This window comes from Pelodiscus sinensis, chromosome 5 (assembly GCF_049634645.1).
Source record: "Pelodiscus sinensis isolate JC-2024 chromosome 5, ASM4963464v1, whole genome shotgun sequence".
Taxonomy (NCBI): Eukaryota; Metazoa; Chordata; order Testudines; family Trionychidae; genus Pelodiscus; species Pelodiscus sinensis.
Window position 1 is genome coordinate 56,726,577 of NC_134715.1, and position 16,436 is coordinate 56,743,012.

General features: G+C 43.7%; 1 protein-coding gene across 1 annotated transcript in view; it reads right to left on the minus strand.

Annotated features, from left to right (window-relative positions):
* The window catches only part of DCHS2 (dachsous cadherin-related 2), a 190,054-nt gene that overhangs the window by 117,853 nt on the left and 55,765 nt on the right, over positions 1 to 16,436 (minus strand). The window contains exon 2 of the mRNA XM_025185469.2: positions 14,081 to 14,272. Coding sequence (XP_025041254.2) covers positions 14,081 to 14,272 — 192 coding nt within the window. The remainder of the gene's footprint in view (positions 1 to 14,080; positions 14,273 to 16,436) is intronic.

The window sequence follows — 16,436 nt, forward strand, 5'->3', positions numbered from 1 at the left end:
GGTCCAAATCTTCTGACTATCGGCCTGTACTTCCAGACTCTGGGCCAGGAGAAAGAGGAGGTCCTCATGGGACCTAGAGTCCGTAGCAGGCATGGAAGGAAGGGGCCCACCAAGGGCCTCGTCAGGTAAAGAGAAGGATGACCCCTTCATCCTCACCACCTCCTACTCAGGGATCCACAAGGGGACCTGGGAAGCTGCTGATGAGGCCACAATAGAGGGCTGGGAGACAGATGGACCTCTCTCTGCCATAGGTCCAGGTGAGGCTTGCTCCGAGGGAGGAGACTGTTCCAATATTAGGAAACAGGTCCGTGGAGTCGCTAAAGGGGAGCCCTGGGCCCGGAGTAAACCAACCCCAGCCTAGAGGGACCTGCACCCTGGCTTTGGTGGTAGGCCCAGGGGGTCCAAAAAGGGCATTGAGCTTGGGCCTGGAGCTGTGGAGGCCAAGAACGTTGGTGGTGTTGCACGGACATACTGCAGTGCCAGGACCGGTCACAGGAATAAGATTGGTGCCGTGACCTTGATCTGAAACCCAAGGAAGACTAAACTGATACCGCCTCTGAATCAGTTGAGTATTCAGACATCAATCAGGATGGTAGAGAGGCAGTTGGTGACTCCTGGCGCAAGGCATGCTGGGCCATGGATTCAGACTTCCCCCAGGGTTGACGGGGAAGTGGAGGAATGGCTGGAAGTGAAGAAGGGCCACTTGGTGTTACATCTGAGGGGCCCAGCACCCAGGTTGGTTCCACGTGAGGCCCTGTGCCAGTACCAACTCTGGCATTGGTGTCTGGGTTGAGGGGGAAGCCAGGGCCGGTGCCATCACCAGGGGCTGTACCGTGCCTGGCACCAGAGTCAAAGACGATGGTACTTCTCTCCTCCAGGGCCAGAGCACTGGGTGTGTCAGTCTGGTTCCATTTGTTGTCATGTTCCTTAGCTGGACCCAGTACCGAGGACAGGGATGAGGTCAACTCAATCAGGTCCCTCACTGCCTCAAAGGTGTCCATAGTGGAAAGGGTCCAGGAGATCCACCACTGGACTAGGGTTTCAGAGCAGTGTCGACCCGACATCGGTGGTCCAGGTGCCGTGCTTTCCTGGTGCCACATGCCCCACCTGAGGGCACACGGAGGGCACATGCCTCAAAGGTCTCTTTTTCTGCATCACCAGGAACTGAGACTGGTGCCGAGGCCTGCGCAGTGCCAGAAAGGCACTTGACTAACTAGGTGGCTCCCGCACTGAAGTCAGTGCTGGAGTCACTGGTGCTGGGTCAGATGCCAGCACTGAGCTGCTTCCATGGGGCTAATCTTGAGCGAGACTCCCTCTCCCTTTTTAGTGCATGGTTTGAAGGCTTTGCACATCTTACAAGCCTCAGACAAGTGGCCTTTGTCAAGGCACTTGAGGCAGGCTCCAAGAGGGTCCCCCCAGGCAGGCTCCAAGAGGGTCCCCCCAGAGCTTGACACCTCGGGGCCCGGGCATGCCCTGCCGGATGCACCAGGGACATGAGGCAAGCCCTGAGGCTAAGAACTACTCACTAAGTCCTACACTTAATTGCTGACAACCATTAATTACTCAATAAGGGTATGTCTACAGTAGCCCCCTAGTTCGAACTAGGGAGGCTAATGTAGGTATTCGAAGTTGCAAATCAAGCCTGGGATTTCAATATCCTGCGCTTGATTTTTATCTTCCAGCCGGTTGCCCCCCCCTTTTTTTTTTTTTTTTTTTTTGAAATTTACAAGTCCGGACTAACTGCCCACGTCTACACGCGGCAGGGTCCCGGTAGTTCCAATTAAAGCCCTAGTTCGAACTACCTGTTATTCCTCCTGGAATGAGGCATAACAGGTAGTTCGATTTAGGGGCTTTAATTGGAACTACCGGGTCCCTGCCGCGTGTAGACGCAGGCAGTTAGTCCGGACTTGTAAATTTCAAAAAATGGCAACCGGCCGGGAAGATGCAAATCAAGCGTGGGATATTTAAAGCCCGGGCTTGATTTGCAACTTCGAATGCCTACATTAGCCTCCCTAGTTCGAATTAGGGGGCTAGTGTAGACATACCCTAAGAAACAAAGAACTGTGAAAACTTTAACAACGAACTGAACAGCAAGGAAGAGGCGCTTACAGAGCAAAAGCAAAGCATTTTTCAACAGCCATCACGAGCGGTAAGAAAGAACTGATGGGGTGGAGGGCCAGCAGGGATATATATTAGCTGATATAGTGGCGCCACTCCAGAGGGCTACCCTGCTGGCTCAATGAATACTATAAGGGAAAATCTTCCAACGATGCATGCGCTTCATGCACACACCTACATGGAATGGACATGAGCAATCACTTGAAGAATTTGTTTCTTAATGTTAATAAACTTTTTAATGTCTATGTATATTAAAAGAATAATCTATTTCTCCTTTTTGCAGAAATCATAAGATTCCCAGTTTTGTAATTCCTGCCCACATACTTCAGAGGTAAGTACATTAGTGGTGAAGACAGAGAGGGATTCTGTCTCAGCATTCCTTCAATTACATTTTTAGTAGGTTTCCTTTAGCAGCTGTATGGACAACTGTTTGTTTGGATAAAATAGAACACCAAGCTGTTGGACATAATGTAAATAAAGCAAGTGAGCACACAAAAAGATGGCACTATGTATCTTAATTAGCAACAAGGCTCGATCAAAGAGTAATACTAGACACTTTGAACAATTGGATATTGTTTAATACATACAGCTGAGTTTATCTAATGCTCCACTGTACAACATTATGTACATGGAAATTTTTATTGCGTTACATTCTTATAAGCAAACGAAAACCAAATAAATATATTAAACACAGCAGACATTATCCCCTTTCTTGTTCACCTATACACTGCATTAGACCTTTCATTAAACTTCTTGTTTTTCATATTCTCTCTCCCCAAAATTCACCGTTGAAATTGACATTTTCCATGCCTGGTCTCAAACTACAGCCGAAGATTTCCTGAGGCAAATACTTTCATCTGTTTTTGTGTTATCTGAGAATGAAAATCATTATACTCTTGCAGCAGTTCAAGATCTGTTCAGTTCACTAGTAACTCAAAAACACCTGAAAACAGGATTTTGCAGGTAGAAAGAGAATTTAACATTGCATTTTAGGCACAGAAAAAAAAACAGGAAATGCAGAAAATTAAGGTTCTTCTAACATCATTAAGTTATCCACATCACACTTTAGTTGAGCATTGTGCAGATACATGTGAAAGAGGGCAGCTGATGTGCTTTTCTCCCTCTTTCTGCTACGCTCCCACAGTGGGTGCAGCCACAATCACAAGTCTCTGCTCTTTAGAAGAAAGATTTTGACAAGCAACTATAAGGCAAAAGCAACCACACACCAAAAAAAAAAAAGCAAAGAAGCAAGGCCATCACCCACAACTGGACCTGCTGTGGAGGGGGAAACAAGCTGCACAGTTAAGGGATGGCACAGCATCTACTATCCACAATAAATTTCAGGAGATCTCATTAAAGCACTACACTTCCTGGAGCCTTCCAAGGAATCTGTGGCTTTGTATTAGAGTTATGATTTACTGGTACAGTCCAACTCTAAATGTATACTTAAGGATGTACAGTACATGAGGTGTGAATTAATGCTACTGCACATTAGCTCTCAATCTTCCAAAGTCCACATATGGAGCACCATGTGAGACAAAGACCCAAAATGAATAAAACAACACTTTTTCATGTAGGTGCTAAGGGATTCATTCCTTGTAAATAGCTTTCTATGCCTTACATACAACCGTTCTAATGCATTGACCACTGTGGGAAGACAGGATACTAGGCTAGATGGACCTTTGGTCTGTGCCAGTATGGCTTTTTTATGTTCTTTGTTATTTTTCAACCCAATCTTGACCCAATCTTGTTCCCACTAATATCAATGAGAGTTCTGTCATCGTTTTCATGACAGAAAGATAATATCTCATAAGCAGAGTTGATTGAAAAACTGATTTTTGGTTCATTGGCGGTTCTGACATTTTTTTTAAACCAGTTCAGGGCAAATTAAAAGTTTTCAAAATACTTAGCAAATAAAAAACAGAAAAATCTTGTTATGGATCATTTGACCAATAATGACATATTTCCGTTTAATTTCAGGTACTTAACCCTTTGTTTAATGAAAGAAAATGAAAAGCTAGGTTCCTTTTTATCTAATGTTTGGTATGCTTTCAGGTGTGAGAAACACAGATTCAATCTCCACTCTGGAGAAAGGTTTGAACCAAAATCTTCCCCTCTCTCAGGTGAGTACACTAACTACTAGAATATATGGCACTCTGACTGAGGAGGTAGGGTTCTTTCACTTTCTATAAATAATTATTAATTGGCACAGGAACTTGGACCACTGTGTCCCTCCTCTCAGATGAGTGCCCCAACCACTGTACTACAAAGCCATTCTTAAATTTTTCCTCTATAAAGAGTGGAGCAGTTTCAAAAGATGTTAAAGAATGATTCATCCCAAAATAGCCAAGTGTGGTGCTTAGGGAATTCATCTGAAAGGAGGGAAGATATGGGTAAAAATTCCTCTTTGAGAGTACAAACAAGAATGTAGGTCTCCCAAATGAGACCCCTTGCCACCAGACTATAAGAAGGGAACTATCATATCATCCTTCTTCATTGTAAAGGGCCCCATCAATCTCACTGTGAATCTAGCTTGAAAAATCAAAGTGATTAGTTTTGACATTTCTGAATGTTTGTATCAATTTGCTGAATTCATGAATTTGATTTACCTATATCTGCATTTTTTGGAGAAAAATTTTTAGCTGAAAAATTTCATCTATCTTTATTTATACACATCAATTTAACAAAGGCAGTTTTTACACTTGTCTCCCTGTGGTCATTGCTGAGCAGTTCTGCTTCTCTCATTGCTGCTTCTAAAAAGGCACATATAAAAAAGGCAGACTGGCTCAGAAATCATGTAATGGAGAAGAAACAAATGGTGAAACATCATTTGTAAAATGAGCTGTGTACCACCTGGAAAATTCACTCTGCTCTTCCTCTGCATTGTCTATTTAACCTTCTCAGTTTCTTTCTTCCTCCCTTCTCTTTGTCACTACCAATGACCCTTTCCTCTTCTCCCATCCTTTTCTATTTATTTCTGTCTTATTTTACCAAACCCCTCTTTCACAGCTAACATCTATCACTCACACTCCTTTCCAAGCATTGAAAATAAGCACTCAGGCTATGTTTGTTTTTAACTTGGGTTGTTAACTAAGGTTAAAATTACAGTGAAAACACAGCAGCTTGGTTTTTAATTCACATTAGCAGCTGCTGTTCAATCCCAGACTCCCTGAACACTTTAAGAGTATGTCTACACTGCAGTAAAGAGGTATGATTCCTAAAGCAGACAGATAGACTCTCACTAGCTCAGCTAAAGCGATGTTGTTGTCATGAAAATAGCAGCAGCTTAGACTAGCCATCTAAGCTCAGAGACAGTAGGCTGGGCGGGCTTGGGCTCCAGCATCTAACCCGAGCCACTATCAGTGCTTCAGTGTCCACACTGCTATGTTTAGCACGCTAGCTTGAGCTAAACTACCACAAGTCTGTCTTTCTGCACTGGGAATCACACCTCCTAGCTGCAGTGTAGAAATACCCTGGCCTAGGCAAAGCTGCTAACATACGTTACAAATCTCAGTTACCATTATCTTCATTGCTATTTTAACTGGAGTTAGCTAATATAAGCTAGCTAACGTTAGTTAAGCACACAGACCCCTCTTTTCATTTTTTGGAATAAAGACATATTATAATGGTCCAAGAGGAGATGCAAGGTGACTCAGTACTAGCTTAGATATTCATTATAGTACAAAGTTTGAAAAGTGGACATAGATTTTAGGTGCCACCTTGAGGAACCTAGAATCTGATTTTTAAACACACAATTCATACTCAAGTCAATTAAGTGTTCGGAACCACAGAAAAAATCAGATATTTGCTGTCCCACACAGGAGAGCTAAAAACTAAGGAACACTTAATTAGGGACCATTTTTTATAAGATCCCAGAAAGAAGATAAATTCCAGACTGATCCAAAAAGGAAACAGGCTATTGTGTTGCCAAGCTTACAGTTTTCCCATCATTTTGATTTAAACTTATTACCGGGTCATTAATCTAATCAGAATACACATATAACATTTCTAACCAAGCCTCTTTTACTATTGGTTTTTAAAAATCACAGTGTTCTGGCAGAACCCAAATCTTCTGAGCCAAATGAAAAGGAAACGTGAGAAACTTAATATTTCCAATGCTCTCATCCAGATCAAGTATCCATTATTAATATATCTAATCTTGATAACACATACATATATGTATTTTCATAACCTATTCAGCAGCACTATTTTTACCCATTGGAAGAAAGCTAAAATATGATGTACACAAACTTTAATAACTTTATATTATTCTTTCTATTATTTAGTTTATGTATGTCTTTATTTCCTTAGGGGTAATACATTAGTTCCAATTAAAAGTTCTACAACATCCACATTCATGGTTACACATTCAAGGAAACACAACAAATGTTGACATGGCCGACCTTCCCACAGTGGCTACTGGTCCACTTACAGATGGTTGTTGTAGTACACTGTGCTCCCTGGCTTACCTGCAGGCTTCAGTCTGGGCTCACTGATCGCTCTCTGCAATGCTGCACCACTCTTGACCGAGCTTCTTCGGACTGGGCAGTTGTGGCTTCAAGTTGTCAATAGGAATGTTGAATTTGCTGCTATATTAGAGCTTTGGCTTTCCTCGTGTCACGGGCAGCTCTTGAGTTGGTCACAGAGCACAGCCTTCAGCAGATGTTCTTGAGGCATATGTTACATGTTTAAAGCTGATGGACCTGAATCATCAGCAGGTGGGATTGAACCTGGGACCTTAGGGGCTAAGGTCATGTTCCTCTACAGCATGAGCTAAAAAGCTCTTATCTAAGGCTGTAGAGAAGATTTCACTAAGTTGTCTCAGTGCTTCTGGGTTACACTTGTCTTCCACCCAGCATAGATTGACAGCATGTAGTGCACTCTGCATAGATCGGGGTGGGCAATATTTTTGATTGGGGGGGGCACTTCAAAATGTTTTGAAGTGGGCATGGGCTACTCTGGAAGGGATTGGGCCTTATGTGGAAGGGGCATGGCCTTTAAAAAACAAGAGTTGAAAGGGCTCCTGCCTTCCTTTGCAACTCCCAGGCAATGTGTTAGTGGGGTGTAGGAGCTGTGAGCCTTTTCAACCAAAGTTCCCTCTAGGCTGTGTGGCTGCACAGCTATTTTCTGAGCCTTGTTCAGAGGTTCAAAGCTCCCTGTGCAGGCAGGAGCTCAACTTGTGGGAGTGGGGGGCATCTGTAAACATGCTGCATGCTGAACTGAACAGCTCACAGAGCAGAAAACCAGATGAGATAAGCAGCAGAGATAAGGAGGCAATAAGTGGCTGGGGAGAGTGAAGCTTCAGGGGGTAGCCAAGTTAGTCTGTACAGGTAAACTGAAAAAACACCAAACAGTCTGGTAGCACTTTATAGACTAACAAAACATGTAGATAGTATCATGAGCTTTCATGGGCACAATTAAATAATTGGCTTGGGGGAAGTCAGAGGGGAGAGGAGCGTGGAGAATCCTGTCTGTCGGAGGAGAGACAGACAGACAGAGCCATCTGTCCAGTGAGGTGGAGGCAGGGGGTAGTTTGTTTGGTGTGTCCTGAATCATTGAAGTCCCTCTGTTAGACTGCTTAAAGGAGAGGAGGAAACACTGCATGAGGTATGCGTGAGTGCTAGGAAGACATTTGCATGATTGCATTTCACACAAAGTTTACATACGTATTAATGGCTTAAGAATCTTTTTCTTTCTTATTTTAACAGAATTTTTTGGAGTGTTGCAGATATCTGAAACTCTGAACTTAATGATTTTTTTAAAATCCTGGGTTACAATTAATACATGGTAAATTGTATTGCATTAAGACCAGAGATCTTTGCTATATGTGAAGGTTACTCACCTTGTGCAGTAACTGGAGTTCTTTGAGATGTGTCCCCATGGGTGCGCCACTTAGGTGTGTCAGCGCCCCTGTGCACACGGCCTGGAGATCTTTGCTAGCAGTCCCCAGGCCACCAGCACATGCTGCACTATTGCACAATAGCTCAGGCTGACAGAACGGAGGGAACGACCACTGGCGTATGCCTTTCTCTACGCCAGACTATCTTAGCCCAGAGCAGAGGGGAAGAGAGAGGGTGTGGAGCACTCCTGGGGACACATCTTGAAGAACTCCAGTTACTGCACAAGGTGAGTAACCTTCCTTTCTTCTTCAAGGGACCCTGTGGGTGCTCCACTTAGGTAACTACACAGCAGTATTCCTGCTTGGTGGTAGGTGCTCTGTGATGCAGGACTAAAATGTTGGACAGGACCGCACATCCAAATCTAGTGTCTGAATCCTCAAAGGTCTGAATCACGTAAGGTTGCACAAAAGTATTGGCTGAAGCCCATGTTGCTGCTCTGCAGATAACATCTATGGGCAGACCCTTAAGGAAAGTGGTAGTGGTAGATACTGATCTCATGGAGTGCACCCATATGACTGTCGGTGACTGGCTGTGTTACTGGGAGTATGCATGTAGAAATCCATTTGAATATTTGCTGTTTGGAAACAGGTTGATCCCTAGACCTATCTGCGCATGATATGAACAGTCTAGGTGTTCGTCAGAAGTCTTTTGTGTGGTCCAGGCAAAAGGCTAATGCCCTCTGTACATCCAGCATGTGTAGCACTGCCTGGTTGTCGTCCTCATGTGGTTTTGGAAAGAACACATGTAGGTATATCAGTTAATTACAATGGAATGATGTAGGTATCTTGGGAAGGAATTACGGGTGGGTTTTAAGGACAACTTTGTCTTTGTGGAACACCGTGTACAGCAGATCTGCCATGAGTGCTGCTCTCTCCCCCACTCTCCTGGCCAATGTTATTAGTATGAGAAAGGCCACTTTCATTGATAGGTGGAGTAGCGAGCAAGTTGCAAGCGGCTTGAAAGGTCGTCTCATGATTGAGTCCAGCACAAGGTCCAAATCCCATGATGGAACTGGGTCCCTACATGGTGGACATAGGTTTCGTATCCCTTTCTGAAATCTCTTAACACACGGGTGAGAGAAAACAAAATACCTTTGGATGGGTGGGTGTATCACAGATATGGCTGACAAATGTACTTTGATGTACTAATTGATAGTCCTGTGGCCTGCAGGTGGAGGATGTATTCTAGTATGTGTGATATCCCCCCCTCATGTGGATCCTGTGTGTGAGCTGAATTCCAGGCTGCAAATCAGACCCACTTCTGCAGGTATGTTTGTCTTGTTGTGGGTCTCCTGGAGTTAATGAGGATGTCTTTGACCCTTTGAGACAGGGTTAGCTTGCTGTCTGAGAGCCAACAAGAATCCAGGTTTGCAGGTTGAGTGTGTAGAGCTCAGGGTGTGGTATGCGTACTTTGTCTTGAGTCAGAAGAGCTCGTAACGGGGGAAACTTGCACCGGTGACACGTGCTGAGTTGCAGTATGGTAGGGTACCAAATCTGTCTTGGCCAGTTGGGAGCTACAAGGATGACTCCAGCCACATCCTGTTTGATCTTTTGTACCGTTTGTTATATGAGAGGTATAGGTGGAAATGCGTACACCAATGGGAAGTCCCAGTGTACCACAAAAGAATCTCCGAGAGATCCAATGCCCACCCTGGAACAGTATAAAGGGTACTTGGAGTTGCTGTGCGTTGCAGACAAGTCCACTACCGGATAACCCCATTTCCTGAAAAGGTTTATGATGGACTTGTTGATCTCCCATTCATGGTTCTGAAAGAATTGTCTGCTGAGGGCATCCACTAGTATGCTGTCCTTACCCGGCAGATGCATTGCTGTAGGTGTGATGTTATGTACATTACACCATTGCCATAGTCTCATTACTTCTACACATGGGCTGTGAGATCTTGCGCCCTGCTGTCTGTTTATGTAATATATCGTGGCAGCATTTTCCAACATTATCCTCACGGTTTTGTTTCATATGTGAGAGAGCAGTTGGGAGCATGCCCTCCTCAGTACTCTGAGCTCCAACACATCGATGTGAAGCCGGGACTCGTTGCGTGTCCATTGTCCCTGTAGCACCATGCTCCCCAGATGGGCTCCCCATCCCAGCAGGGACGTGTCCATCATGATGGTAATACATGGCATTGGTGCCTGAAACGGAAGTCCTCTGCAGACGTCGTTTCTGTCTGTCCACAAGTTCAGAGTGAGTTTGACTCAGCTGGGTACAGAGTGTTTTATGGAGAGGATTGTGCTTGGGACGATACACTGAGTGTAGCCATTCCTGGAATGCCCTCATATGTAGTCTGGCATTTGGGACTACAAACATGGATGCTGCCATGTGCCCGTGTATTTGCAGGCATGAGCATGCCATGGTGTGTGGGCCTCTGTATTGACATGATAAGGTCGCATATTCACAACCATCCATGGGTAGGCAGTGAGGCTGTACCTTGGGTGCAGTCCAACTGCGCTCCTATAAACTCCTGTGTCTGGATAGGAGTGAGGGTGGAACTTGTCCAAGTTCAATAAGAGCCTGAGCATGTCAAACAACACTCTTGTCATCTCCAACAATTGCTCTGTGTCCCCGTAAGTGGGTGCCATGATTAAGCAATCGTCAAGGTAGGGAAATATGTTTATTTGCTTTCTTCGCAGGTGTGCGGCTACCACAGGGAGGACTTTAGAGAAGACTCTTGGTGCTGTAGACAGACCGAACAGGAGCACCCTGTACTGATAGTGTGAGTCCTTGATGGTGAACCTGAGGAATCGTCTGTGTGCTGGGTGAATTGATACATAAAAATATGCATCCTTGAGGCCAAGTGTAGATAGCCATGCTCCTTTCTCTAAGGCAGGTATATGATCTTTGCCAACGTAATCATCTTGAACCATTGATACTTGATGAACCGGTTGAGTTCGCAAAGATCTAGGATGGGCCTCCACCCGCCCGATTTCTTGACAGTTTTAGGAAGTATCGGGAATAGTATCCCTCCCTCTGTATAGGCTAGGTACCTCCTCTATAGCGCCTAGTTTTAGGAGGCGCTGTGCTTTTTCCAGGAGAACCAACTCGCAAGAACGGTCCCTGAAGAGGGATGGGGAAGGGTGCTTCATTTTGCCATCACTGCTTCTCTTTGAGGAGGATCCCTTATCCTACATCTATCCAAGTTTCCACTTTTTGTAAGCTTCCTTTTTGTGCTTAAGTTCACCAAGGATTTCCCCGGTGAACCAATCCGGTCTCCTAATACTTGCTTCTCTTGCCACACATTGGAATGGTTTCTTTCTGTGCCTTCTATAAGGCTTCTTTAAAATACTGCCAGCTTTCCTGGGCTCCTTTCCACTTCATGTAAGCATCCTAGGGGATTGTGCCCATCAGGTCTCTGAGGGAGTCGAAGTCTGCTTTTCTGAAGTTCAAGGTGTGTATTTTACTACTCTCTTTTCTTCCTTTGGCCAGGATCCTGAAATCTACCATCTCGTGATCACTGCTTCCCAGGTTATTACCCACCTCTACTTCCCCTATTAGCTCCTCCCTGTTTGTGAGCAGCAGGTCAAGCTGCACACAGCCTCTGGTTGGATCCTGCAGTACTTGTACCAAGAAGTTATCCCCAACATTCTCCATAACCTTCCTGGATTGTCTGTGTACTGCTGTATTGTCCTGCCAACAGATGTCAGGGTGATTAAAGTTCCCCATGAGAATCAGGGCCTGTGATCTGGAAGCTTCTCTCAGTTGTCCAAAGAAAGCCTCATCTACCTCATCCACCTGATTCAGCGGCCTATAGCAGACACTAACCACAACATCACTGCTGTTGCTTACACCTCTCAACTTGACCCACAGACTCTCAACAGGTTTTTCTCCCTCTATATACTGGAGTTCTGAGCAAGCATGTCCATTACCCTCCAGAACAGGTCCTGGAACCTTTTAAAATCATCCCCTCTGATTGGTAACAGGGGTAGACTATGCTCATCCATCATGGAGTATGATGTATTAGGAGGGATAAGCAAATCATGTGTTGCTTCCACTGTAGAAGAATCGCTGTCATGGTTGTCTGGGCTATAGTCAGCTTGTCTCTGCGTGTTTCTATCAACCAACTGTGCCCGGGGTACCTGGACAGTTTGTTGTAACTGCGTTTGTTGGATTCTTTAGGGCGCCCATAGGTTCCTGTAGGGCCACTGTGGTGGGAGGTGTGGGGGTATCCATTGTGTCATCTGCCAGTTCTGGGGCTGGTGTTGTTGTGCTGCAGCATATTGGGGTTGGTCCCTTATATCCCTGTCCTGAATCTTGGTGTATGTCGGTACCGGAAGCGGTGGCGGCATCACCGTATAACTTGCCACCGCTGAATTCATCTGTGTAGTCTGTGCTCTGGGCTGCGCCGGTTCCGTCAGTATTGACCATTTGTCTGTGCATGGCACTGTGCTGCTTCAAAGCTTGTCGGTTTTTGTGTTTGCTGCAAGGAGAGCCCAAAGCTTGGACAGCATCTCTGTGCTTCGTTTTGCCATCACTGCTTCTCTTTGAGGAGGATCCCTTATCCCACTTCTGACAACCCTTTTCAGGGCAAGCATTGTCAGCTTTCTTGCCAGGAGGTCTTTTGCTGCTCAATGGCAGAACATCAGCAGGGGTCCTGGAGCATTTTGTGCTCTGCTCCTGGTCCTGCTTTCTGGCATGTCCCTCTGAGGGAGTGCTCCACTTGCCCTCCATCCCAGTAGGAATAACTCGGGGAAGAGGGGGGGTTAAATGAGGCTGCGGTTCAGCCATGGTGCTCTCCGTAAAGAGGATTCTCCTCTGTAAATCTCTCACCCTTTTTTATCTCAAGGCAAGTTTCTGGCAGTGCGGGCATTGGCTCACTGGGTGGTCCTGCCCCAGGCAATGCAGACACTGTTCGTGTCCGTCTGCTGCTGAAATAGAGATCCAGCACCCTGTACGCCTTTTGAAGCCAGATAGTGCTGGCATGGCAGGGTTGTGGTGCTGTAGGTGAGCGGGACACAGCGACAGCACCCATGGCCTGCTCCACTTTTTCTTCTGCTGTTATAGACGTATTAATAAAAGAAAGGCTCTTTTTCTTCTTATCCTTCTGGTTGCTGTTAAACCCTCGAAGAAGAAAGTAAAGTTCTGACTCTTTAAGACCCAGAAGTAGCAGGTACTATGTGTGATGCCAATTTTGTAGGATGAAACCTTATCTGAAAGCTCTTTGAAACATGCATTTGTCTACAAAGCCTGAAGCCATGTGTTAATTGGTTTTGGGGCTTCTGCTCTTCCTCAAGTGAAAGAAGGCTAATTCCCTACCTTTGTAGTCACTAACTAAGGGAACTCACAGCAACCAGACCACGGTGTCTTGTTTTTAATATATTTTCTTCCACACATATAGACTGCTTAAAATATATGTGTATATGTGTGTGTGTACATATACACACTAAATTTTATGTGTGTGTATATATATGTATGTGTTTGTTTTGTTTGTATCAGTGGTGCACATCCATACACTACCTCAACACTCGTGTTGCACATAATACATTTCAACCCATCAACGGACAGAAAAAGTTAGAGCAAACACTGCTTTCAACTCCAGCTATTTAAAGAGCTTGCACCTTAGCAGCTGCCCAGAAGGCATGAGCCCTTTAAACAGAAGCAGTTGAACAGGCTTGACGCTGCCAGCCCCACTGCATAATATGTTGCCTGGGAACCATCAAGGAAGCACAAGCCCTTTCACTTGTTTCTCTTTAGAGGGCTTGAACCTTCTGGGTGGCTGCCAGGCAATGCGTTAGCAGTCACCAGGCAGGCGCAAGACCTTTAAATAGCAGGAGTTGAGGGGGCTCGCACCTTCCCAGCTCTCAGGCAACACATGGGGGGGAGGCGAGAGGGGAAGGGCTGAGAGCTGCCACATAGGCCGGAGGAAAGTGCTTCGTGGGTTGGATCTGGTCTGCGGATAGGCTCTTGCCCTGCCCTGGCATACATAGTATGCTGGTTATCTCAGCTTCCACGTAAATATATTAAACACTTCCCTCCCTTGTTAAAACTATATATTTGTACTCAAAATACAAAACATACTTACAAGTCTAGTTATATTCCAGGGTGAAACTTACCCCATCTGTAGCTTTCACTAAGAGATCATAAGTAGCTGGATCCTCTTCTCTATCAATGTCTTGACACACACAGATGTGTCCTGTATGTGGATCTACCCGGAATGCTTTAGATTTTTCATAATTATGAAATCCATCATAAAGAAAATATTCAATATGACCAAACTGGCCTGCATCTGCATCTGTTGCCTTGACCTACAGGGAAGAAATAAAAATAAAATGAAACTAGAATAAACTATTACATAACATTTCAATTATTATGGATATTTGATTCCAAAGTCTTTATTATTGGTTTTAAAAAGTGTATTTACTTAATATATTAGCTCTAATACTTAAGGGATCACAATGGACTTTTCAAAACAATTAGTTATAGAGTGGTAGTATACGTATTTTCATAGGCAAATAAAAGATCTATTAGGCACTATTCTGACAAGCCAAAAGGATGTATTTTTCATGTGTATCAATACTCAATCAAGCAGTTTACTACAATTGAAAAGCCTAGTAAAAAGACACCAATTACCATCCATCAAGCCACATTAGCTTTAACCTCAAAAGCTAAACCAAGGCTTATCAATATGACGTTTAAAAAGTTTTAGCCTGTGTCTTGAAGAAGTTCTTCAGTCAGGTTAAGCCAAGTCAATTGAACATGATTAAAATAGCCATCAAGACAACGCCTTAAACCCAACAATAGCTCTCCTGCAGAATTGTATTACTGAGAGGGAGAATATTGGCCAGGACATATATCTACTGAGTCTTCTGATACATGTCAATAGATTCTTAGAGCTTAGTTTAACATCTCATTTGAAGGATGGCCTATCTAACAATACAGTATTTATAGGAGTACAAGAAGTAAGTTTTAATCCATGACCTCTTAGTTTAAAGGCAGGAGTCCTACTAACTGAACTAAACTGCCTGCATGATAAAAAGACCTCCAATGGCAAAGTTATTTGAAAAATTCTTGCCACAGGCTAAATTAATTAATCAGTGCTGTTTTGCAGATGGTTAGGAATGCTGAGTAGAAGATAACTAGAATCATGTGTTTCATTTCCCACTACAGTGAGTAGATCTTACCAGGAGAGCAACACTTTGCCTTCATCATTTAAAAGCACTCAGCTATAAATCTGAAACCAAATTGTGTAGATTAATATTTCACAGAAATGCCTCCTTTAGAGCTATGTTTTTATAGAACCAAGTAGTAAACAGTTTTGACTGGGATGTAGCTTGTGAAATTTTGTAGATAGTTTTGCATAAAGTGGAAATTCTTCCTACATCATTAAAAGTTTTATAATCCATGGGTGAGATTTACCCATTTAGAGATTTTAATGGTTAACCGATAAACCTCATTCAATGTGTGGCTTACCAGTTATGGTTAACCAGTAAGGGCTGGAATAGCCCCATAGAGCCCACCAAATCCAGATGGCCATCCTAAACCTAACTGATGCATAGGCTTTGTGCTAGCCTCTGGAGAGAAGTTAATTCAATCCAGCACCAATAAGGCAAGCAGGGTATGGCTCAGAGGCTCCACACATCACAAAAAATGGATTTACCTTCTTTATCTTGGAATTCAGCTCCTTATTTATTCTCAGGACTGGAGCTGGATGCCAGGCACATGTCGACATATCAAACATATTAAAATATTTGCCGTTCTCTTAAATTAGAAAGATTATGTAAATGTCTGTTGAAGTGAAAGACTTGGCAGCCAGATATATTACTTATTCAAGGCAGAGGCCCAATTTTTCCATTCAACAGAATCTACTTCTTTAATTTCTCTCCATTAGATTCCAATATTAATCACAAGCCTATCTTTTCTTTCCAAAGAACAATATGGTATCAGAATGGTGAATTGGGAGTGAATCTAGGTCAAATGGGAGGAGTTTTGAAGGTTACTGAGATTTCTGTTCCCTCTGTTAGTATGAGTGTTCACATGTGTAAAAAGAGAAAAGGAGAGAGATCTGCTTTTAGTTCAATGATTTATTTACACAACTACCTATCATCACATATAGGGAGGTAAAATCTTGACTAATCAGTTAAATTTTAAGTTAACCAACTAAGCTACCCAGCAGAAACTGGTTATCCATTCACATCCCTATCATCACATGGCTAGCTGTATTTATTCCTCTGCTATCTGCAATCTCATATATTGTAATCTTTATCCTTTTAAATCATTATTACTCAAAGGAGGTTAGATATAGGTGAGGCTGAAAAGAAAAGAACTGGAGGAAGTGGAATGGAAATAAAATTGACCAAAAAAGATTATGCCAGTCACTTCCATCAAAATCTACAATTCAGACTTTTAAAAGACTTTTAAAATGTTAATTAATAAAGGTTCAACTTTTCTAATCTTTGGATTTTTTCAGGT